Below are 25,807 nucleotides of genomic sequence, written 5' to 3'. Positions count from 1 at the left end.
GTCCTGCTGGGGGATGAACCCATGGGGGGGGGGGGGGGGGCTGCTGGTGGGATGAACCCAGAGGGGGAGGGGGGTGATATGTGATATGACGTGATTATAGTTAATTGCTCCTGGACTCAATTAATCTGCAGATAAAGCGAGTTAGTGGCCATGAGGGAGGAACACTGTGCTTGTTCAAGGTTATCTTATTAAGTGCCTTTTCTATAAATATTTTATGAATATTTTTCTTTCTCATATTTTTCTCATATTTTATATTCAGATCTAATTCTATTGTCTATATTATGTCCATATGCCTATATGTATGTATTTCTTCTACTATTCTACTCCCTCTCCCCATGTTGCCATGACGCTCGAATTTCCCCAAGGGATCAATAAAGGAATATCTTATATTATCTTATCTTATATTACATTACATGGGTTTTATTATGATAACATACTATTGTCAAACCAAGGTTGGCTTCTGAACGGTGTTACCATTTCGACTCTCTCTCTCTCTCTCTCTCTCTCTCTCTCTCTCTCTCTCTCTCTCCTCTCTCTCTCTCTCTCTCTCTCTCTCTCTCTCTCTCTCTCTCTCTCTCTTTCTAACACACACAGGCACAATCACATACACATAGCCTTCACTCCCAGACATATCTATCTACACACACTACCCCCCTCTCGCACTCTCTCTACTCTCTTGTGCCATTCTTTAGAGATCTAGGCTTATTTTGCTGTAACCTAGGGCATAGCAGCATGGGGAGGGGGGGGTACTAGTGATGGCCAGGGTAGCGAGGGTAGCGATGGCCCGGGTGTGATGGCCAGGGTAGCGAGGGTAGTGATGGCCAGGGTAGTGATGGTGAGGGTAGCGATGGCCAGGGTAGTGATGGCCAGGGTAGCGAGGGTAGCGATGGCCAGGGTAGTGATGGTCAGGGTAGCGAGGGTAGTGATGGCCAGGGTAGTGATGGCCAGGGTAGTGATGGCCAGGGTAGCGAGGGTAGTGATGGCCAGGGTAGTGATGGCCAGGGTAGTGATGGCCAGGGTAGCGAGGGTAGTGATGGTCAGGGTAGTGATGGTCAGGGTAGTGATGGCCAGGGTAGTGATGGCCAGGGTAGTGATGGCCAGGGTAGTGATGGCCAGGGTAGTGATGGCCAGGGTAGCGATGGCCAGGGTAGCGAGGGTAGTGATGGCCAGGGTAGCGATGGCCAGGGTAGTGATGGCCAGGGTAGTGATGGCCAGGGTAGTGATGGCCAGGGTAGCGATGGCCAGGGTAGTGATGGCCAGGGTAGTGATGGCCAGGGTAGCGATGGCCAGGGTAGTGATGGCCAGGGTAGTGATGGCCAGGGTAGTGATGGCCAGGGTAGTGATGGCCAGGGTAGTGATGGCCAGGGTAGTGATGGCCAGGGTAGTGATGGCCAGGGTAGTGATGGCCAGGGTAGCGAGGGTAGCGATGGCCAGGGTAGCGAGGGTAGCGATGGCCAGGGTAGTGATGGCCCGGGTAGCGATGGCCAGGGTAGCGAGGGTAGCGATGGCCAGGGTAGCGAGGGTAGCGATGGCCAGGGTAGCGATGGCCAGGGTAGTGATGGCCCGGGTAGCGCTGCCCGAGGCTGGGTATACAGTCAACATATTCTTAAATAATAGCGCTGCCCGAGGCTGGGTATACAGTCAACGTATTCTTAAATAATAGCGCTGCCCGAGGCTGGGTATACAGTCAATGTAATAAAAAATTGCAGCTGTGGAACACACCCAAGTCTGACAGAAAGTAACGTCAGCTAGCAGTAGCTGGCAGTCTCCATCCCCCCTGGCTGAGCTAAACACAGACTGGGAGCTTATTAAATTAAATAGTTGAGCTTATTAAATGACACGTCTCTCGAATGACAACCTTGTTAGCTTTATGTATCATAACGTTAGCTTTCTGTATCATAACGTTAGCTTTCTGCATCATAACGTTAGCTAGTCTCACCTGATACCTTGTTAGCTTTCTGCATCATAACGTTAGCCTTCTGTATCATAACGTTAGCTTTCTGCATCATAACGTTAGCTAGTCTCACCTGATACCTTGTTAGCTTTCTGCATCATAACGTTAGCCTTCTGTATCATAACGTTAGCTTTCTGCATCATAACGTTAGCTTATTAACACACGTATATATACGTGTTTCGGTGCCATGCGTTGTGGACCAGAGCCACGTATATAGCCGTGGCAAGTTGTTATTGTTTTATTCCATATTTATAATGCTATTAACGTCCGCAATCGAGATGCATGACCTACCCACATATTTGATTTTCGAAACATGCAATACCGGCCAGATCCGCTTAGGGGCGCCATCGCTCCACTGCAGTATCATTGAGGGCGATTGTAAAAAAAAATTCTTTTACAGTCTGTGGGCGGATCATATGAGCCTCGATTCCAAACGAAGACCCTCCATCTTTGATCCCGTTACCGAACGCATATTTCAGCCTGGAATAATGGGATTTATGATTAGCCAATGGACATATCGATCTACCAGAATCCGATGACTAATGAAGAAATGCTGCCGGCGATCACATGGCCTGACGGTAGGATACTATTCCCCCAAATTACAGCTGGATTGGACATTGTTTTAAAACCTAACGTGATCGATCACTGACATTGGCTACCTGAACGCACACTGTATTGCTAATCAATAATACTAATCGGCGTTCCCCGCCACCCCCATTTCATCCATAGATGCTCTGTAATAGTCCGGATGCTACGCAGTTTGTTTTATTTCATTTGTATATATACAGCAGAAATGGCGTTTGATATAACAGCGCCAACGTTTAGCCTATTATCTAGCTTCCTGGAAAAAAGACGAGACGAAAAGCGTGATAAACCTTATATTCACGACGCTATAAAATGACAACCAACCGATGGATTTTTATTTTCTTTAAGCCATTATGAAGGCACGGTTTATGCACTCAAGTGACAATGAGAATGGACAGATAGCAATACTATAAATTATATATATAGCTCTTAGAAAGTACATCAGTTTGTAAACAAACTTCTGTCCTCTGAGGCATAAATCGCTGCAAGACTGTGGTTGCCAAAGTGTTAAATGACTAGTCTCACCTAATACCTTGTTAGCTTCAATTCATCATGAGAGAAATATGCAGACGCACTTGGTTGGCTAGCACCGCTAGCAGTGTGTTAGCACTCGGGTGACTAGCAGTAGCAGCAGAGCCACTTAGCCAGTTAGCTTTCTGCATCATAACGTTAGCTTTCTGTATCATAACGTTAGCTTTCTGCATCATAACGTTAGCTTTCTGTATCATAACGTTAGCTTTCTGCATCATAACGTTAGCTTTCTGTATCATAACGTTAGCCTTCTGTATCATAACGTTAGCCTTCTGTATCATAACGTTAGCTTATTAAATGACTAGTCTCACCTGATACCTTGTTAGCTTCAATTCATCATGAGAGAAATATGCAGACGCACTTGGTTGGCTAGTGCCGCTAGCAGTGTGTTAGCACTCGGGTGGCTAGCAGTAGCAGCAGAGCCACTTAGCCAGTTAGCTCCCACTAGCGATTCCTAGCACTGTAGAATACGGCGATTCCACTCAGAAAACATTAGCGTTTAAATTGCACAAATTGCACTTTCCTTGAGTTGACTGTCCGCGTCCTCCTGATGTGTGTATGTCCCTCCGCCTCGGTCTCACCTTGACGTTGAATCAACCAGGCCACGTGGGCACTTCTCTATGCATTCCATATGGAAACGTCCGTCCTGGCGGTGCCCGTCCGGTATAATGTTGATTCCAAAAAGGATGTCCCAGTTATTGATCGCCATCTGGTAGATCGATATGTCCATTGGCTGATGCTATATTCCTTTACTGCATACTGAATTCAGCGTCGCAATAACTAAGTATTCCATGGGGCTGGGGGCAGCCCTGGTGCTGCTAGCTTCTTCCTCCCACGAGGCCCTGCTGTGGCTGTGGCTGCTTCGGTCGGGTCGCTGTTTTTTGTGATAAATGTATCCAACAAACCTCTCATCGAGTTATTGAACACTTCTTTTTTCTTTGCCTTCTTTCGTTGTAAATTCCTGGAGCCGAATTTCCACCCGTTATCGCGTTCTCTCGTCGACATTGTGTTAAAAAATATTTAGCACCACTCTGACTCAGTCATCCACCTTACTCTACACACCTGTGAGTGACCACCACTGCCACCAGTCCACGTGCCAGCGCTTAATGGCAGCTTTTTATATGCGCGCCGCTTCAGATAGACGACGCACGCATCACGCTGCCTGTCGCAGGCATAGTGAGGAGTGTAATGTGAAATATATAAGCATGGATGTAAGTCACATTAGACACCTGTAAGCAAAACTAGATTTTCGGTCTGTGATGGAAAGTGATTGTTAACATTATATTTATTTGTATTTTTATATAAAAAAAAAAAAAAAAAAAAATCTTCTCCTCTTCTTCTCGCGAGGCCCTAGGAGCGCGAGGCCCATTGTGGTCGCACTGCTCGCACACCCCTAGCGGCGGCCCTGCTTGTGCTGTATGATGACAAAACATTTGAATCAAATCTAATCTAAACTACTGTATATGCCGCTCTCTGTGAAACTCTCACAGTGACGCGGTGGTTTGCCTTGACATTATTCACCCTGACGACGGGTTACTACGACGACGCCATCAGGCAGATGCTGACACAGCGGGAGACTCGATAGGGGCTAATTGTTCAACGCCGAGGAAAGGGTTCATAATTCCATATTTATGCAAGTTACGATATGGGGCAAGGCAGACGTATGAATCATTGAGTGATCCCCCCACTGTGTCTCTATACCACAAGAGTTCAGAGTTCAGACCTGTCATGATAGTTAACCGGTAGCCTCTTAATCTTGTGTTTTTCCCCGCACCCTTTTCCCAGGGTTCGCACACAAGGTCCTTGAAGTGCTTAAAGTGCTTGATTTTTTTACACACAAAAAAGTCAAGGCCTGGAATTCCTTGAAAACAGCAATTTATTTTACAAGGTGCTTAAAAAGTCCTTGAAATTCAAATCAACCATTTGCATTGAATGTTTTGTTCATCCATGATAACATTTTTCTGAATCAAGAAATATAATCTTTTTTATTTAAAGTGTAACTAATTGTCGGAAATTGGTTTTAAGCCATAAATATTGGATCAGATTTTTTTTCTTTAAAAAACAGCATTTAAAAGTGAATTGTATCCTTTTAAATGCCATTTTAACCCTTTCACTACAACACTACAGAAGGTTAACCCTTTACTATCACACTACAGACGGTTCCGTCTGTAGTGTGATAGTAAAGGGTTATCCTTCTGTAGTGTGGTAGTGAAAGGGTTAACCCTTTGTTGCGTGGCAGTGAAAGGGTTAAAATGAAAAAAAAAAATTGCTTAGGAAAGTACTCGAAAGTCCTTGAATTTCATTTTGCAATGTCTGTGGGAACCCTTGTTTTCCGCGAAAGCATTGCGGGCCAAGATTATTTTCCCACGAGAACGAAGACGTAGTGGAATGCGTGACCGACGCCGCATGTTTATGTGAATGAATACATAACAATATCAGTCAGGAATGAACCCGGAGAGGTGTCGTCCGTCTAGTGATTTCTGTTGGGACAGCTGGTGGCTGGCTAGTGACACAGTGTACTGTACCGTGTGTTGGCATAACACACACACACACCTATTTTCCTTGTAAATCCTGATTTTCAGGCTCTTGTGCTCTCGTGCTCTCGATGCCTCTTACAGACTTAACCGTCTGTATTGTCACAGTGAAAGGGTTAACCCTTTGGTAGCGTGGTAGTGAAAGGGTTAACCTGTAGTGTGGCAGTGAAAGGGTTAACGCTTTGTCACGTGGCAGTGAAAGGGTTAACCTTCTGTATTGTCGCAGTGAATGGGCAGGGGTGCCTAACCTTTTTTGAACCAAGATCTACTTTTTCATTTACCACCTAGCCGAGAGCTACCAGCCAAAATTGTATATTGTAAGCCGTCATTTGAGGCTTTATAAAAGCAGCATAATGAACACAAATCTGTCAGTGCAGAGTCCGACCTCATCTTAAATAACAAACAGCATTGCTTGTTGTAGTTAACAAGGAGAGGAAGAGTTGATTTAGCAAAAAAAAAAAAAAAAAAAATTTAATAATCAAATTGTATTAATCGAGATCTACTTGAAATCAGCCCGCGATCTACCTGTCGATCACGATCGACTGGTTGGGCACCACTGGGTTAACCCCTTGGTAGTGTGATAGTGAAAGGGTTAACCTTCTGTAGTGTGGTAGTGAAAGGGTTACACCTTTGACCGTGGCAGTGAAAGGGTTAACATTCTGTATTGTTGCAGTGAATGGGTTAACCCTTTGGTAGTGTGGTAGTGAAAAGGTTAAACCTTTGTCGTGTGGCAGTGAAAGGGTTAACCGTCTGTAGTGTGGTAGTGAAAGGGTTAAACCTTTGTCGTGTGGCAGTGAAAGGGTTAACCTTCTGTAGTGTGGTAGTGAAAGGGTTAACCTTCTGTAGTGTGGTAGTGAAAGGGTTAACCGTCTGTAGTGTGGTAGTGAAAGGGTTAACCTTCTGTAGTGTGGTAGTGAAAGGGTTAGACCTTTGTCGTGTGGCAGTGAAAGGTTAACCTTCTGTAGTTTGGTAGTGAAGGGTTAACGCGTTAACACCTCGCGTACAGGCAACACAGCAGAGGAGCGTTCCGCCTCAGGGCTTGTGGTGTCTCACCTTTCTCACACGATGTCAGCAACATTCCCCCCCCCCCACCCCCCCCCCCCCATCCCACTCATCCTCCATTAACCCTCTCCCCTCTCTCTCCCCCTTAGCTCGTTCGCCATGTCTAAGACGGCGATAAAGAAGCTGCACTGGCGGTCCAAGGTGCAGGAGGGCTTCGTGCCCCTCCTGGGGCCCTCGGGGGACCTGGGCGTGGCTGTCGGGGGAGGGGCGGACTACGGAGAGTTCCCGTTCATCACCTCCGCCCCCGGGGGCGGGCTCGCGGTGGGGGTCGTCATCCTGGAGGTCGGCGGGACACCCGTGCTGGGCATGACGGTGGGAGATGTGCGCGGGGTCCTGAACTCGTGCCCGCACCCCATCCGCGTCAAGACCGTGTCGCCAGGTAGGATCCGGTCGGCGGGTTTGCGGGGGAGGGGGGCCTCGTTTGTCAATCTTTGTATAAGTATAACAAGTATAAGTTAGAGGAGCTTGAAAATAACGTGAACTAGTATTTTTGTAATAATTTATCTTTTGCTGTAGTGGATACTGATATTGATAGATTATTACATATTAATATGATATTGTAAGGAAGGGGCAGGACCAGATAAGCTTTGCTTCTTTCTGTCCCTTCTCGAACAAAACAATTTTGTCTTGAGCTATGTTGACAATTGCTTCCATGTCTAGGAAGATATATTTTATTTGATTTGTATTTGTATTTTATTTCGTTTTTTTTATTTGATTTTTAGTTTTTGTTATTTTTTGTTATTGTGTGTTTATGGTTGTTCGAGATAAATAAAGATCAAATCAAATCAAATCAACCTGTCCGCGTGTGTAAAGAAAGTTGAGGAGATTGCGGGCCATTGTTTACTGTTTCCAAAGATTCATTATAATCAAATTGGAAGTAACGTTTTGTTTGATTGTGTATATTTGAAAATCTACCCATACAAATGTTTGTGTATTTTGTTGTTTGCTAAATAAGGCAGATTGTGTGGTAATAATGTGTACATTTGTATCTGTACTACATAATTTCATTGCCTATATTTATATTTTTCTACTATTACCCTGCCCATACCTGTACCTCCCCTCCCCCCTCTCCCATGCTGCTATGATGCCTGAATTTCCCCAAGGGGATCAATAAAGGAATATCTTATCTTATCTTAATAAATACGGGATTGGAATAAATAAAGTGTGAAATAAAGAGACTGTTTTGACTATCCTACTATTAATAACAGTTATACAACAGCTCACTGGTCACTGTTACCACTATCAGTCTTCAGTCTTCAGTCTTCAGCTCTACCTTCAACATCACAATTTTTTTAGGAGTGATCATAAATGAAAAAAATTTGTTGGAAGCCTCACATAAGCCATGTAAGAACAAAGATTTCAAAGAGTGTGGGTATTATGTGGAGGTCAAGGTATTGGCTGAACCAACAATCTTCTGTTATCTTATATAATGCTTTGGTCCTTCCATATTTGAATTATTGTGTTGAGGTGTGGGGAAATACCTATGAAACCAACCTACTTCCTTTGGTTATGCTCCAAAAAAGAGCAATTAGGATTGTAACAAATGAGAGCTACAAAGCACATACAAATTCTTTGTTTTTAAAACTTTCAGTTCTGAAATTAATGGACCTGGTGGATTACAAAACTGCCCAGTTCATGTACAGAGTCATTCACCACAGCCTTCCTGACAAGATACAGAAATCGTTCTGTGAGAGAGCAGGGCCCTCATGCATCAACGTGTTCTACGCACAGATCTGTGCGTAACCCGTGCGTACGATCATTTCTAAGCAAAGAGTGGGATTCATCAACTTCAACTTGAACTTGACTTCGTGCTTACATCTACGCACATTTCGGACCTGGCGTACCTCGCGCCCAGTGGTAGAATATATTATTACAACAAGGAAATGAGCTTCTGTGCATAATAACACTGGATGTTCTATGAACCGTAGTTCATTATAGTTCATTGTAAAATAGCAACAGTAGTGTAATTATGGTCAAAACCCTATAAATAGCATTTGGAATAATAGATCTTTCTCTCAGAATGAATGCAGCATGTCATATATGTTACGATGAATTGAAAATGGGGGACCCTGATGTAAACAAGACGAAAGTCTTTCTCTGGTCTGCATCCCCTTAACAATTGTATGTATTGAGCTGTACTGTACTGTACCCATTCTGCAATCTGTTAATAAAGTTCTCATTCATTCATTCATTCATGGTTTATATAGCGTTATCGGAATATACGGGGTGTAGGCTACTGACTGACTGCGCTCCGCGTAGCTTGATTGATTGATTGATTGAAAAGTTTATTAACAGATTGCAGAATGGGTACAGTACAGTACAGCTCAGTACATACAATTGTTAATTGGGGATGCAGACCAACTTTCGTCCTGTTTACATCAGGGTCCCCCATTTTCAATTCATCATAAATCATAAAGCTCAACTCGTTATTATTTTGCGCACAGACCGCCGAAACACGGGAACGTTTTGATTATATTTAAAAGGCTTTACGTTAAACGAAACAAGTGGAATTTCGAAGCTGTAAGCAGAATAAGTCATATGAATATAGTGTTCTTCCCCCTTTTTACTGTACAAGAAAGAATAGAAAACGCATTGCAATGACACCATGCAGATAGTGGACAGACTATATGATGGAATTCAAGTTCATGTATTGAAAGGCAGGATACATCATACATGCAGTGAGATTCATTGTTCTTGTATATGCTCTCGTATTATATTGTTTATATAGGCTACCCAATACTGACATCAAAATAGATTGTAGTAGTATGCCTCTAGAAATCATGCAGCAGGTAGAACATTGACGGGAGATCCATCGCGATTTGGAATAGAATTGAGGAGAACTTTAATCCGTGGGTATTAATCAAACAACACGGGAAAAGGCAGTCATATTCCAGCGCGGTCTTTATTAGCCGACAACAAAATAGATGCCTCTAAAAATCATATAGCCAATCGAACACAACTAATAAAGGCATTCATATTGTACAGCACGGTTATAATGACACACAACACAACCAACGCCAAACAGTGGTCAACGAACAGTCTTTATTAGTATTTTGAGCTGTCCAGGCAGAATTGCAGCAATGGTCTTAGGGAGCCGTTGATATCTGACATCACCGTTTACAAATCCGCCTTTTATTTATCCCACAATACGCGATAGTGTCTTCTTGGTTCGACAGCAGTGAATTCTCCGTGGAGTTTCTCGGAGTCCCGCTCGGGTCGGTCCATTATTTCACATCCCATGGGGGGTGTTTCCTCATTTTCATGACCATATATGGATAATCATGCACGAGCATTGACGGTAGAACAAAGTGGTATTCATCAACACGGAGGAGCATAGAGCCTGCGTACGCACGTGTGATGAATGCCGACTTCCCTGTGCGTACGCTAGTTCTACATTCCGTGCTTACGTGTGGAAGTAGGTCAAGTTCAAAGTCCACGTTGATGCATGAGGGCCCAGATATAACCTTAGAGGGAAACTCAAACTGGAACAGCAATCTTCAAGACTAACCAGGAAGGCTATGTGTATTTCTCTGTGTGGAGTTACCTTGTGGAATAATCTGGAGGAGGAGATCAAATCCAGTCAATCCATAAATATATTAAAGAGGAAATTCAAAATGATGGTGTTCACAAAATACACCAGGGAGGAAGACCAACGTATTATATGAGAATGATTTGAAGGGTGACATGAGAGTATAGTCTAGTGTGTGTGTGTGTGTGTGTGTGTGTGTGTGTGTGTGTGTGTGTGTGTGTGTGTGTGTGTGTGTGCATGTGTGATTGTGTTGTGTGTAGTTGAAGTATTTGCAAATTGTATGGTATTATATGTATTGGTAATCGTGTCATACTTGCTGAAGTATATAATTATTGATGGGGGATGGAAACATATAAGCTTTGCTTCTTCCATCTCCTTTTCAAACAGTGTATAGTTTTTGGCTGTTTTATTTTAAACTTTTGGGGGGGGGGGTTCCTCTTTTCCCATTTCATTTATTTTCAAATGTTGTTTTGCCGGACAATGGTAAATGTAGCCAAACTAACACTGTGGTTTGAAATAAAACGATTGAATCTTGAATCTTGACAATAAGCAGTCTAACTAAAGTCTATCCATTGAACCACACCGATAACAACGTCTTGCACCAGCTTCCAAGCATTCGTCCACAATTGTCTTGATTAACAACCAGCCTCTCACTGACGGGCCGAACCCCCGCAGCCTCGCGTTCGGTTCTACAACCGGATTTGCTCTTTTAGTCAATTAGTCTGGATATGTCAAGGCGATTGGTCAATACGTCGGCTAGAAGGTCAGAATTTGTGATGACACACATGACAGGCGTCCGAGGGCCAACGCGGTCCTCAAGGGGGCCTTGGTATTTATAGACGGGGGGGACCAGGTTGACGGATGTCTCTGTTAGGTCCGAAACAGAGCAATATGTCACCGACGGTGGCACCTGGTTGTGGCTCCCCGTGGCCTCGCTAGCTATAGATTGATAGCGAAATCGTCCCACCAGAGTGTAAATGGAGGCCTTTTTTTTTTCTTTTACTCCTGGTTCCTCCACTATGGCTAGATCCATTATCATTCTGGGGTCTTAGCCGGCCCTCCCTGGGTAGTACGACTGCGTGTAGTGCGGACAGTGATGGATGAGCTGATCCTCCGGCCCTCTGTACCGATGCACTCCGCCTGCTGCTGCTCCTCCTCCTCCTCCTCCTCCTCCTCCTCCTCCTCCTCCTCCTTCTCCTTCTCCTTCTCCTCCTCAAAAAGTCCAGGATCCCGTCCCCAGAGGGAGGCTATTGTTCAGAGGCTCTAACACCAATGCGCTACGGAAGAATAGAGGAATATAACGAGTGGCAAAGGATCCTTCCATCAACGTGTCACATAGTTTCAGAAGCGTGTCGCCACCCCGCCGTCTCTTCTGACAGCCATAACAAGCCTCAGTAGACGTCCCGGGCGCCTTCTTTCTCCCGCGCGTGTCTTCTTCTGTGACCTTCACAGGTCCGCCACGAGGTCACGCTTCACTTTGACGGCAGGCGGCGGTGGTACGTGACATGTTTCTCCCAATGCATGAGGGATTTCAGAGACGTCTGACCCACCCACGCGTGCTCTCTGTCTCCCCCCGCCACCACCGCCACGTCAAAACAACTCACAGGGCTCCGGGGGCTCTCGTATTTCTTTTATATACGCTTTACGTCTTGACGTCTTCTGCGTCTGAACTTTTACACTCTCGCCGAGCACATCGCCGTGTGTGGGGGGCGCCAGCTGTTTTTGCGATCTGATCCACAAATCAAGCCCGTCGTTTCTCACTTGAGGAACCGGCAGGCGAGGCGGGGCGCTTTGCCAACTGTAGTGACCATATAGGAGGCGGTCAGCTGCCTGTACTAATAAAGTTTTATTACAGTGTGCCGTTTTTCTAATAGTACAGCAAATTCAATCGGCTTTCGAGAGGCAGTGTAGGGGGGGTTGAAACGGAGGCTAGCAGGGCAGCGCTGGGAGAGTGGTCGTCTGTCACGATGACAAGCGGGAGACTCGCTCAGGCCATCCATAACAGCAAGTGACCTGTCATCAGAGGCTATAAAGCACTTGAGATGAAATTAATAGATCAGCTAGAGGAATAAGAGGCTCGGGCTATCAGCCACGCCTGTCGGGGTGACAAGCAGCCTCACTGTTGTGTTTTATGCAGCGAACCTCTTTGGGTTATTATCGTACACCATGTGCACAAGTGACTGGGAGATGTCAGCAGAGGCGTGTCCGCCCGTGTTATGTGTGTGAATATAAAAGGCTCCTATGAGAAATGACCGTGGTTAATAAATCAAACCAATAGTGACACACAGGAAAGCTTTGAATATTAGATCGAGCTTTCTGTAGATTTATTCTTAGACAATTACGTGTGAGATTAGAAAGCTTGACTGTTCATCCTTAACGTACTCGTGATGTGAATCCTCTCACCTTCTTTTCTCACTTTTTCTCCACTCCTCCTCCTCCTCCTCCTCCTCCTCCTCCTCCTCCTCCTCCTCCTCCTCCTCCCTCCTCCCCTCAGGCTCCACACTGTGCAAGGACCTCAGGTTGTACCTGAGTAAATGCTTCACGCCCGGCTCTGTGGACAGTCAACTTCAGCAAGTCATCAGAGAAAACCTCTACCTCCGAGCTGTACCCTGTGAGTCCCTTCTACTCACTCGCTTATGCCTGTATTTTCTACTGCTGTGAAGCACTTTGAACTGCAATTTCTGTATGAAAAGTGCTATACAAATAAAGTTATTATTATTACACTGTACCTCTGACGTCTGTTCTGCCACTCCCCGCTATATCCCTCTGCTGTCTACGTCTGTGTTTTGTGTATTTGTATGTTTGTTTTTGTTTTGCTGCCATTTTGGCCAGGTCTTGCTAGAAAAAGAGATCATTGATCTCAAGTGGCTACCTGGTCAAATAAAGGTTAAATAAGTGTCCTCTATACCTCCGCTGTCTAAGTATCCTCTATACCTCTAGTGTCTAAGTGGCCCTCTATACCTATGTCTAAGTGTCCCTCTGCTGTCTAAGTGTCCCTCTGCTGTCTTAAGTGTCCTCTATACCTCTACTGTCTCTAAGGGGGCTTTCTCACTAACCATTCGGGGTCGAATCACAGCCCGATCGCACCAGAAAAGGGTGTGGTCGTCCTACTGAGAGCGCTCCCCCCGTCCCCGGAGACGCTGATTCGCTCCAAACCTGGACCGCTGAAATAGGTGGTCTCGGGTGCGCGCCAGTGGGAGCGGGGGGCGTGGTGTGCGAGCTTGTACCAAAACACGGGAGAGGCTTGCTGTATCAACTTGCTGACACACACAATGTCGTTACTGTAAATGCTTTCATGCTTGCTTGAATTTTGGGCAGATAAAAACATACAGCAACAACTGGACAATATCCACAAAAACTATATTTATGGGCAATTTGGCGAGTTCAGACCTCAACCAAACAAGCATGTTGAGCCTCACGGCTCAGTGGATGAAAACTTCGAGATGAAGCCACGTTACAAAGCACAACACTTCCCTGGCTCGCATTAGGCCTGGCAATTTTTTTGCCATTGCTATGTCTACTATAGGCCTACATTGGTTTCTTGTTCGAATGCATTTATTTCTATAGACCAGTGGTGCCCAACCAGTCGGCCTTGATCGACCGGTAGATCAATGACATGCAATATAATTGCCGCGAGAAATGGGCTAATGTTAGCTGCTAACTAGTAATAAATAGGCTAAGCTAACTAGCGTTAGCCGTTAGCTTAGCGTTAGCGTTAACCCTGGAAAACGCTCAAAGCGGACTCCACGACACCAGTTCCATTCGTGAGAAAAGGGGGTGGGTTATATTGACAAGGCTTGACAACAGAGGTTCAAATATAACTTCATATTTATTGGTTATTTGTTTGAGGACGCCATAGCCCATGTGCTGCACACAGCAGCATCACATCTGGACAAGAGGCAGGGGAACTATGTGAGAATGCTGTTCATCGACTACAGCTCAGCATTCAATACCATAGTCCCCTCCAAACTCATAGCCAAGCTCAGGGACCTGGGCTTGAACTATGACCTGTGCCAGTGGGTCTTGGACTTCCTGACGGGCAGACCCCAGGTGGTAAGAGCCGGCAACTGCACCTCCTCATCCATCACGCTCAACATAGGGGCCCCCCAGGGCTGTGTTCTGAGCCCCCTCCTCTACTCCCTGTACACACATGACTGCGTAGCACAGCGGAACAACAACACCATCATCAAATTTGCTGATGACACAGTAGTGGTGGGCCTGATCTCTGCCAACGACGAAAGGGCCTACCTGGAAGAGGTAGAGAACCTGTCACAGTGGTGTCAGGAGAACTGCCTCTCCCTGAACGTCAGCAAAACAAAAGAGATGATTGTGGACTTCAGGAGGTCGGGGGTCAAGGACTACAGCCCCCTCAGCATCGACGGGGCACCGGTTGAGAGAGTGAACAGTTTCAAGTACCTCGGAGCCCACATATCCGAGGACTTGACATGGACCACACACATTGACAGTGTTGTGAAGAAGGCACGACAACGCCTCTACTTCCTCAGGCGCCTAAGGAAGTTCCAAGTCAGTCAGAAGATCCTTAGGAACTTCTACTCATGTACAATAGAGAGCATCCTGACCGGCAACATCACCTCCTGGTTTGGGAATAGCACTGCACAAGACCGTAGCAGACTACAAAGAGTGACACGTTCAGCCGAACGCACAATTGGAGGGGGGCTTCCCACCCTCCAGAACATTTACATCAAGCGGTGCAAGGGGAAGGCTAAGAGAATTATTAAGGACTCGAGCCACCCGAACAACTGCCTCTTTGAACTGCTGCGGTCAGGCAAGCGATACCGGAGTCTTAAGGCGAGCACAGAAAGACTCAGAAGAAGCTTCTATCCCCAGGCCATCAGGCTGCTAAACGAACAATAATCGCTAAACGAACAATAATCACTATGCAACAACCATCAAATGCACACAGCACACACACCCACACGCACACACTCACTCAAACAAACAACACACTGCAGCACCCACTCTCCACACTTTAGATCACACAAACACACTTACACTTTATATTTATTGATAAAGGATTTGCACTACAACTCGTACACCTACTGTGAATTGTACCTAAATTGCACCTCGTCCCATTTCTCCATTTCTGCCTTGCACTATATAGTATTGTATATTAGTACACTGCACAGTATTGTATATTGTATGGTAACTACGTCTATTCTGCATCGAACATTGTACATATGTCTAAACTGAACACTGTGACCTCTTTTTTTACTTCTAATTTTACTATGTTTTTATTTCATACTTATCTTGTCTTGCACAGTCTCTGGAGCGCAACAGTAAGAAGCATTTTGTACAAAAGTATTCTGTACTTCTGTATGACAACTATTAAAGAAACTTGAGAAACTTGAAAACTTTATATCAGCATCCAGTTTCCACCACCGTGTGTTAAAACTCTTCCTGTGTTGACGTTAGAGCGTGACATCATCGCTACGGCAGCTTACACGCTCAAAACGCAAACCGTAAACAAAAACCCGGAGCGCACCTGGGCCATGGTTAGACTAGTGTATTCCTGGCGTTTTTTAATACGTTTTTGACGACGTTTGATGTCCCTATTACACAGAAATGCGTTTTTTGCCGTTTTTTTGTGGATACGGCTGAAACGCAAAATTGTGTTTGCGTTTGGAGATACGCAAAAAAAACGAATCGACAACAGCGTGTAGTCAGCACGCTAGCCGTTGTTGCGAAAACGCCCATGCGCAGTAGATACCATCTGCGTGCCCTTCCGGTGACAACAGTGTGTGTGTTTGGGACATAGCCCCGTGGCTCGCAGCTCCGTGTCCCAAATAGCTTCAGCTACCATGTGTTGTCAAGTTATTGTTATAAGGACCCCAGTCCAAGCTACAACAGTCTGCATTCCCTTAACAATTGTTTGTATTGAGCCGTATTGTATTGTACCCATATGCAATATGTTAAATAAAGTTTACATCCATTCATTCTGCTAGCATTACCGATTGCATGAGCAGCTGGCTAACGTGAGCTATCAGGATTCAGACCCTGTTAGCTCAGAGCTCCTCTTTCAACTTAACAAGCATTAAACAAAATGGCCCAGTCATCTATTCACCTTTGTTTAACTCTTTCAGTGCCACTCACGAGATTTCTCGTGTTTTTTTATAGGTGGTTGCTAGCCACTCACGAGATTTCTCGGATTTTTTTTTTTTTTTTTTTTTTTTGCGATCTGAAAAATTATTGCATCACCCGAGCCTACCCGAGTATAGCCGAGGGGCGCCGACGATCACTGTGGAAAAAAGCGCCCCCTGTCGTCTCCCAGATGACATAAGTGATTTTGGAATGGACTCAATGAAAATGAATGGGGAAAAAAATCCGGTACTCCACATTTTCCAGTTCACTGATCCAGCCGGGGTTACCAGAGTTCATTCTGGAGCCTCAGATCCCCGCGGATCATAGAGATCTACTGTGGATCCATACACGTATCGATTTTTTCGAATGGTGATCAGGAATTGGAATATACCAGTTGGATACCATCTGATGTCAGGTAAGGACTCTATGTTATCAGTGGTAGGATAATCGGAGTAAGTTTGATGAAGTTATAAGCTGTTTTGTGAAATGTCTTCTTTCGGTTTCACTGTAAAACTCCGTGAGGTAATCAACGGAGCGATTATCAGTGCGCGGCAGTAATGTGCTTGCGTGCACGTATAATATTGATCATCTAGCGTTTATTTGAAAACGATTCATAAAAAGGCCGACGAATATCAACGTTGTGGAATATTCCACTAAAAGACGATTTTCATAGAATGCTCCAGAATGAGCTGTTTTTTATATCAAAACGGGGGCTTTTCTAACTGCTCTGAAATGGAAACGACGCGATAAAAAAACAATCTGTCTTCACAGCACTGACTGGAAAATAGTCTTTGATAATGCGATGGGCAGATTAGACACATAGCCATAATTTAAAACATAGATTAGGCAATATTAACGTTAACATTGGCGCCGATGGTGGCATTCAAGCGGTAAAACGGAAAACCAGGCGTGGCACTGAAAGAGTTAATACACACAGCGTTGTCTCTAATGTTATCTAACTACTGATAGCTCGCGATATCATCAGTTTTGGTGCTGGCTAAGTAGCGTGAGCTAACGTTAGCTTCTAGCCACAATGCTATATTGTTATAATGGCATACTCCATTGACGTTAGCATGCAGCTAACAATGCTACCGATCGTTTTTTAGACTAAACTATCCGCTCTTGGTGGTCACTTGTGTTGATGTTAGTTTTGTTTCATCAACAAATGACAGGCAGAACACAGTGAATGTATCCGTTTTGTTTATTGCACTTTTATTAGGCTTTGCTGAAAAATAATTGCTGCATTGAGTAAATAGGCGCCTGCCTTATTGACATTTTCTTTGCTGGAGCTTCCAGGAAGTGTATTGGCACATTCGTTCTGATTGGTTGAAATTGCCTTCATGTTTGCCACCTACTGCCACCTACTGCTTTGGCAGTGTACTACATCAGTGTGCTCGGGTGACCTAAACGAAAAAAAAACAAAAGTGTGACTCGAGGCGCACGACGTCGCGGCGATACGCATATGAAAACAATACGAAGATGATACGAAAGGTGTAACCGCCGCCCAAGACTGCAGTGTGTACACAAACTAGAGGGGGGAGAGGGGGGGGGGGGAGTTTGCACCCAAGGACGGAGCGAGGGCGGAGCGGAGCTGATTCGACGCCGAATGGCAGTGAGAAAGCCCCCTAAGTGTCCTATATACCTCTGCTGTCTAAGTGTCCTCTATACCTCTGCTGTCTAAGTGTCCTCTATACCTCTACTGTCTAAGCGTCCTCTATACCTCTGCTGTCTAAGTGTCCTCTATACCTCTGCTGTCTAAGTGTCCTCTATTCCTCTGCTGTCTAAGCGTCCTCTATACCTCTGCTGTCTAAGTGTCCTCTATTCCTCTGCTGTCTAAGTGTCCTCTATACCTCTGCTGTCTAAGCGTCCTCTATACCTCTACTGTCTAAGTGTCCTCTATACCTCTGCTGCTAAGTGTCCTCTATACCTCTACTGTCTAAGTGTCCTCTATACCTCTACTGTCTAAGTGTCCTCTATTCCTCTGCTGTCTAAGTGTCCTCTATACCTCTACTGTCTAAGTGTCCTCTATACCTCTGCTGTCTCAGTGTCCTCTATACCTCTCTACTGTCTAAGTGTCCTCTATACCTCTCTACTGTCTAAGTGTCCTCTATACCTCTACTGTCTAAGTGTCCTCTATACCTCTGCTGTCTAAGTGTCCTCTATACCTCTGCTGTCTAAGTGTCCTCTATACCTCTGCTGTCTAAGTGTCCTCTATACCTCTACTGTCTAAGTGTCCTCTATACCTCTGCTGTCTAAGTGTCCTCTATACCTCTACTGTCTAAGTGTCCTCTATACCTCTACTGTCTAAGTGTCCTCTATACCTCTGCTGTCTAAGTGTCCTCTATACCTCTACTGTCTAAGTGTCCTCTATACCTCTGCTGTCTAAGTGTCCCTCTGCTGTCTAAGTGTCCTCTATACCTCTACTGTCTAAGTGTCCTCTATACCTCTACTGTCTAAGTGTCCTCTATACCTCTACTGTCTAAGTGTCCTCTATACCTCTACTCTCTAAGTGTCCTCTATATTTCTACTGTCTAAGTGTCCTCTATACCTCTACTGTCTAAGTGTCCTCTATACCTCTACTGTCTAAGTGTCCTCTATACCCCTACTGTCTAAGTGTCCTCTATACCTCTGCTGTATAAGTGTCCCTCTGCTGTCTAAGTGTCCTCTATACCTCTGCTGTCTAAGTGTCCCTCTGCTGTCTAAGTGTCCTCTATACCTCTACTGTCTAAGTGTCCTCTATACCTCTACTGTCTAAGTGTCCTCTATACCTCTACTGTCTAAGTGTCCTCTATACCTCTGTGTGTCTAAGTGTCCTCTATACCTCTACTGTCTAAGTGTCCTCTATACCTCTACTGTCTAAGTGTCCTCTATACCTCTACTGTCTAAGTGTCCTCTATACCTCTACTGTCTAAGTGTCCTCTATACCTCTCTACTGTCTAAGTGTCCTCTATACCTCTACTGTCTAAGTGTCCTCTATACCTCTACTGTCTAAGTGTCCTCTATACGTCTACTGTCTAAGTGTCCTCTATACCTCTACTGTCTAAGTGTCCTCTATACCTCTGCTGTCTAAGTGTCCTCTATACCTCTACTGTCTAAGTGTCCTGTATACCTCTACTGTCTAAGTGTCCTCTATACCTCTACTGTCTAAGTGTCCTCTATACCTCTACTGTCTAAGTGTCCTCTATACCTCTACTGTCTAAGTGTCCTCTATACCTCTACTGTCTAAGTGTCCTCTATACCTCTACTGTCTAAGTGTCCTCTATACCTCTACTGTCTAAGTGTCCTCTATACCTCTACTGTATAAGTGTCCTCTATACCTCTACTGTCTAAGTGTCCTCTATACCTCTACTGTCTAAGTGTCTTGTATACCTCTACTGTCTAAGTGTCTTGTATACCTCTACTGTCTAAGTGTCCTCTATACCTCTACTGTCTAAGTGTCCTCTATACCTCAACTGTCTAAGTGTTCTCTATACCTCTACTGTCTAAGTGTCCTCTATACCTCTACTGTCTAAGTGTCCTCTATACCTCTGTGTGTCTAAGTGTCCTTTATACCTCTACTGTCTAAGTGTCCTCTATACCTCTACTGTCTAAGTGTCCTCTATACCTCTACTGTCTAAGTGTCCTCTATACCTCTACTGTCTAAGTGTCCTCTATACCTCTACTGTCTAAGTGTCCTCTATACCTCTACTGTCTAAGTGTCCTCTATACCTCTACTGTCTAAGTGTCCTCTATACCTCTGCTGTCTAAGTGTCCTCTATACCTCTCTACTGTCTAAGTGTCCTCTATACCTCTCTACTGTCTAAGTGTCCTCTATACCTCTACTGTCTAAGTGTCCTCTATACCTCTCTACTGTCTAAGTGTCCTCTATACCTCTCTACTGTCTAAGTGTCCTCTATACCTCTACTGTCTAAGTGTCCTCTATACCTCTACTGTCTAAGTGTCCTCTATACCTCTACTGTCTAAGTGTCCTCTATACCTCTACTGTCTAAGTGTCCTCTATACCTCTACTGTCTAAGTGTTCTCTATACCTCTACTGTCTAAGTGTCCTCTATACCTCTACTGTCTAAGTGTCCTCTATACCTCTACTGTCTAAGTGGCCTCTATACCTCTCTACTGTCTAAGTGTCCTCTATACCTCTACTGTCTAAGTGTCCTCTATACCTCTTCTGTCTAAGTGTCCTCTATACCTCTACTGTCTAAGTGTCCTATATACCTCTACTGTCTAAGTGTCCTCTATACCTCTACTGTCTAAGCGTCCTCTATACCTCTACTGTCTAAGTGTCCTCTATACCTCTACTGTCTAAGTGTCCTCTATACCTCTACTGTCTAAGTGTCCTCTATACCTCTACTGTCTAAGTGTCCTCTATACCTCTACTGTCTAAGTGTCCTCTATACCTCTACTGTCTAAGTGTCCTGTATACCTCTACTGTCTAAGTGTCCTCTATACCTCTACTGTCTAAGTGTCCTCTATACCTCTACTGTCTAAGTGTCCTCTATACCTCTGCTGTCTCAGTGTCCTCTATACCTCTACTGTCTAAGTGTCCTCTATACCTCTACTGTCTAAGTGTCCTCTATACCGCTACTGTCTAAGTGTCCTCTATACCTCTACTGTCTAAGTGTCCTCTATACCTCTACTGTCTAAGTGTCCTCTATACCTCTACTGTATAAGTGTCCTCTATACCTCTACTGTCTAAGTGTCCTCTATACCTCTGCTGTCTAAGTGTCTTCTATACCTCTCTACTGTCTAAGTGTCCTCTATACCACTACTGTCTAAGTGTCCTCTATACCTCTACTGTCTAAGTGTCCTCTATACCTCTGCTATCTAAGTGTCCTCTATACCCCTACTGTCTAAGTGTTCTCTATACCTCTACTGTCTAAGTGTCCTCTATACCTCTGCTGTCTAAGTGTCCTATATACCTCTCTGCTGTCTAAGTGTCCTCTATACCTCTACTGTCTAAGTGTCCTCTATACCTCTACTGTCTAAGTGTCCTCTATACCTCTACTGTCTAAATGTCCTCTATACCTCTACTGTCTAAGTGTCCTCTATACCTCTACTGTCTAAGTGTCCTCTATACCTCTCTGCTGTCTAAGTGCTCTCTATACCTTTTAAGTCTCCTCTATATCTCTGATTTCTGTCTGTCTGCCCTATAGCTCTATATAGCTCTATATATATTCTAGGACTCTATAGCTGTGCTGTGCTGTGCCCTGTACGTCTCCTCTATAATAGCTACCCTTCAAGTCTCCCTCCCAGCCGCTCCTTTGTCGCTGTCACCTGTAAGTGTAACCTTAGTGTGTTGTGTAGTTTCTCCGGTAATACCATTCTGCAACTATTTGATTATTCTTTGAATACATCCCATCATCGTTATATAACACATTGCTATGCAAAAAAACATTGCCTTCGTGTTAATGCATTGGTGTTAATTGGTCTTTTGATTGGTGCAAACCCCCGGAGAGCTATTTCTGTTACTTACACCTGTCAATACATGTGTTGATTTGATTAAAACATTTTTTAAATATCCACACATCACCAAGCCTGGCCTCCATGCCAAAACATTGTAATTCTGGTCTGGGTGTTGGAGAGAAAACGCCACAAGGACTGTTCCTTTTGAGCATTTCCATAGCAACCGTCGGTGTTGTCACACCACTGGGTTGATTTGTGTGGCAGGTTTCTCCCCACTTCCTGTCCTTGGCCCTGTCTTCCAGGCTGCTCCTGTGTCTGGATGGTAGGGTTTGGTACCGTTCACATTTGAACCGATATACCGGTACTGTTACCGGTACCTGTGAATCGATACCGGTACCCAACGGTACCTTTTTTTTCGGTACTTTAGTCTCAAAACATTTAATCTACCTACCTCAGTTGTAAAAAATGTGTCCAAACTTCAAATTATTTATTATCATTATTATTTATTTAGAACAATTTGTTAATATATACGTGTATATATATATATACACACACATATCTTTCAATACAAATTTATGTTTTACAAAATAACAAGTATAAAAACGATTAAACAAACCACTCTAGCAGCAATGAACTATTATGTGGAACTAAAAGGTACACATTCGGTACCCACCCCTACTGGATGGTGAAGTCAAAGACATCCTCGGGGTGCAGCGTCCGGGTCTGGGCACCAGGGGCAGCACAGTGTTTCAGTGGTCAGCACTGCTGCCTCACAGCAAGAAGGTCCTGGGTTCGAACCCCAGCAGGGGGCCTTTCTGTGTGGAGTTTACATGTTAGAATAGAATAGAATAGAATAGACTTTTAATTGTCATTGCACACAAGTATACAACGAAATTTCAGGGCAGCTCCCACAGACCGTAGTACAACATACATGTAACACATAACACTGTACATATAACAGAATATTTTAAAGTGCATGATGGACAGTAAACATAGTGGTTATCAAGTCCATGGTAAAGTGCATGGTGCACGTGAGGGGACAGTCAATGAGAGTTTAACAGTCTGACTGCTTGGGGGAAAAAGCTGTTCATAAATCTTGAGCTCTTAGCATTTATGGACCGGTATCTCCTCCCTGAGGGAAGGAGCTGAAAGAGGTGATGTGCTGGGTGAGACTGGAGCTTGATGATACACTTGTTCTCCCTGTGTTCGCGTGGGTTTCCTCTGGGTACTCCAGTTTCCTCCAACACCATAAACACATGCAGGCAGGGACTACAGATGGAAACGAGCTAATTAGCAAAAATCTGGCACATTTACATTGATGTGGAAACTTATTAATGTGCACTGTCCCTGGGTAAAAAACAAATAAACAAACTTAAACAAACTGGGAAGTCTGGCAAAGTGTACAACAGGTTTATGGTGATTTCTAGCTCCCGAAAAGGGTGGGAATTGTATATATGAAAAGAATAGTGTAAGAATGCTACCATTACCATTTTTTTTTTATTATTTTATTATTTATTTACATAAACATCTAGACAAGAATTGTACAACAACAAATAAGGAATATTGTTTAGTGCCAATACACATGTCTACACATTGTATGCAGTTGTATTGCAAGGAATAACCTCACCATGGAAAGACTATGGAAAATGTATTTATTAAGTTCACATCAGTTTTTTTTAAATTGTCATTTTCAATGGTGTTATATTGAATTTGGGGAAATGTGGAAAAAGTAAGGGTAAATATTATTGTTGAGTTCCAACACATGTGACTACGCTCTATTATTGTAGACCCCACTGTCATTTCACGCGTTGTGAAGAATAATCTTCAGCGAGTGTTATGGCCTAGAGATAAACGTCATATTGCCCTGCCACAGTCAGTACACACACATTGTATTAAACGGCAACAAAAGTCTTCAAATCCTGCAGTCGATAAGAACAAGGTCTGGGGGAAAATGTCAGAAACCCTGATTCTGTTCATAGTTCTGTTCCTAAAGCAACAGATGGAACCGCCTCTCCTCATTCGCATGGTTCCTTACAGTTAAAAAGTCTGTCTCCGTGATCCATTGTCATGTTTCTAAATAAAATCGAGCACAACGGCTGCCAAAGGCAATTGGTTGTTGTCGTGGTGCATCTGTTGCCTACTATCTTATCTCCTGGAGGATAAAGCGGGGCCTCGTCATAGCAGACGCCATCCCGCGAGCGCTTCTGGTGTCGTTGATGCGGTCTGATGTATTTCTGGCCCACGCTATTCCGGCGGTTTGTTTTTCTTTTTTTTAACGTAGGCAGTGGACAACACACACAGACTACCTTATCGGTTAGCCTCAGCTCTGCAGTGGCAGCGTGGAGTTGCTACTAATCTGGCCTTTAGTCCAGGAAGTAGGTCATGTGCGACAGGCTGCCACCACGCCACATGCCTCGTTCCGTTGACGGGGCAGAGCGCCCCGCTCACAAACTCTCAAGATGGCGTAAAGAAAAGGCAACCGTTCTGCCCCCTTGAACGGGGGCATGTGAACGGGGGCATAATGTGAATATTCCATGTTATTATTGCCACTGTGATTATTTTGGTAGAGAGCACTGTGTTTACCGAGTCACACGCGGTGGCTCCCAGTCATATCTACGAGTAGCAGCGGAGCGATGCTGTGTGTCTCCCAAGTGAGCAGTAATACTTTGATCCATCCATTTTGTAATTTGATGGGGTTGGATGATAGTGGATTAACCCTTTTCACTACTGCACTACCAAAGGGTTAACCCTTTTTTCACTGGGACAATACAGAAGGTTAACCCTTTTTCACGGCCACACGACAAAGGGTTAACCCTTTCACTACCACACTACAGACGGTTAACCCTTTCACTACCACACTACAGGCGGTTAACCCTTTCACTACCACACCACAGAAGGTTAACCCGTTCACTACCACACCACAGAAGGTGAACCCTTTCACTACCACACCACAGAAGGTTAACCCTTTAACTGCTACACTACAGAAGGTTAACGCTTTCACTACCACACTACATAAGGTTAACCTTTCCCTGCCACACCACAAAAGGGTTAACCACACACACACACACACACACACACACACACACACACACACACACACACACACACACACACACACACACACACACACACACACACACACACACACACACACACACCTACACACACACACACACACACACGCACACACACACACACACACACACACACACACACCTACACACACACACACACACACATATACACACACACGCACACACACACACACACACGCACACGCACACGCACACGCACACACGCTATCCTGATCCTGAGACAGCTTGGACGCTGTCAGATCCTATTTCAGACCACTTGTAGATATACATGCAAGTCGGCGGGATGCTGAGTCATTCTCCTCATTAAATGAATAATGTTTTATCTAATTAAAAAAATTTTTTTTTACACATTTGTATTTATTTATGCACATTTTGTTTTGTTTTGTTTTTCTTTCACTTTTGTTGTTTTCTACCGAGGAGGCAGCTGGAGGTAACGGGAGCTGACGGGAGGCGATGAGTTTTCAACAGTGGCTCAGTGAGGCCCCCTTCAGGACCACATGTAGGCTCTTCCTACTCTCTCATAGGCTACAATGGACCTATCTCAAAGCCCGCCCCCTCTCTTTTCTCAACCCTCCAATCACAACGGCTGCCAAGTGTCGTCCCCTAGCCTAGGGCAAGTGACAGATGCGATTGGAGGATCAATGAAAGAGGGCGGGAGTTTGAGATAGGTCAATTTGTTATTGTGTGTGTTGTGTAGTGTACCTCTGCAGCCAGAATGAATAGCCGATCGACCGACGGACCTACCTGAAACTCACTCTAGTTTCTCTGTTTCTCCGTCTTCTAATCACAACAATTAGAGGGTGACTCCTGATGATCATTTAGATGGTATTCATTACAATGTGCCATGTGTGAATTGATGACACCGAGCTATTTGGGGAGCGTCTTAACCCTTTCACTACCACACTACAGAAGAGTGAAAGGGTTAACCATCCATGGTGTGGTAGTGAAAGGGTTAACCCTTTGTCGTGTGGCAGTGAACGGGTTAACCTTCTGTATTGTCGCAGTGAAAGGGTTAACC

The 25,807-nt window shown here is 44.6% G+C and overlaps 1 protein-coding gene across 1 annotated transcript in view; it reads left to right on the top strand.

The window, feature by feature from the left end:
- The window catches only part of LOC311244199 (membrane-associated guanylate kinase, WW and PDZ domain-containing protein 3-like), a 177,526-nt gene that overhangs the window by 50,232 nt on the left and 101,487 nt on the right, over nucleotides 1-25,807 (top strand). The window contains 2 exon segments of the mRNA XM_084333606.1: nucleotides 6,756-7,045; nucleotides 12,690-12,806. Coding sequence (XP_084189732.1) covers nucleotides 6,766-7,045; nucleotides 12,690-12,806 — 397 coding nt within the window. The 5' untranslated portion in view covers nucleotides 6,756-6,765.

This window comes from Notolepis coatsorum, assembly GCF_963971535.1.
Source record: "Notolepis coatsorum genome assembly, chromosome: 17".
In the NCBI taxonomy this organism is placed as follows: Eukaryota; Metazoa; Chordata; class Actinopteri; order Aulopiformes; family Paralepididae; genus Notolepis; species Notolepis coatsorum.
This window is presented reverse-complemented; position numbering and strand designations above follow the sequence as displayed.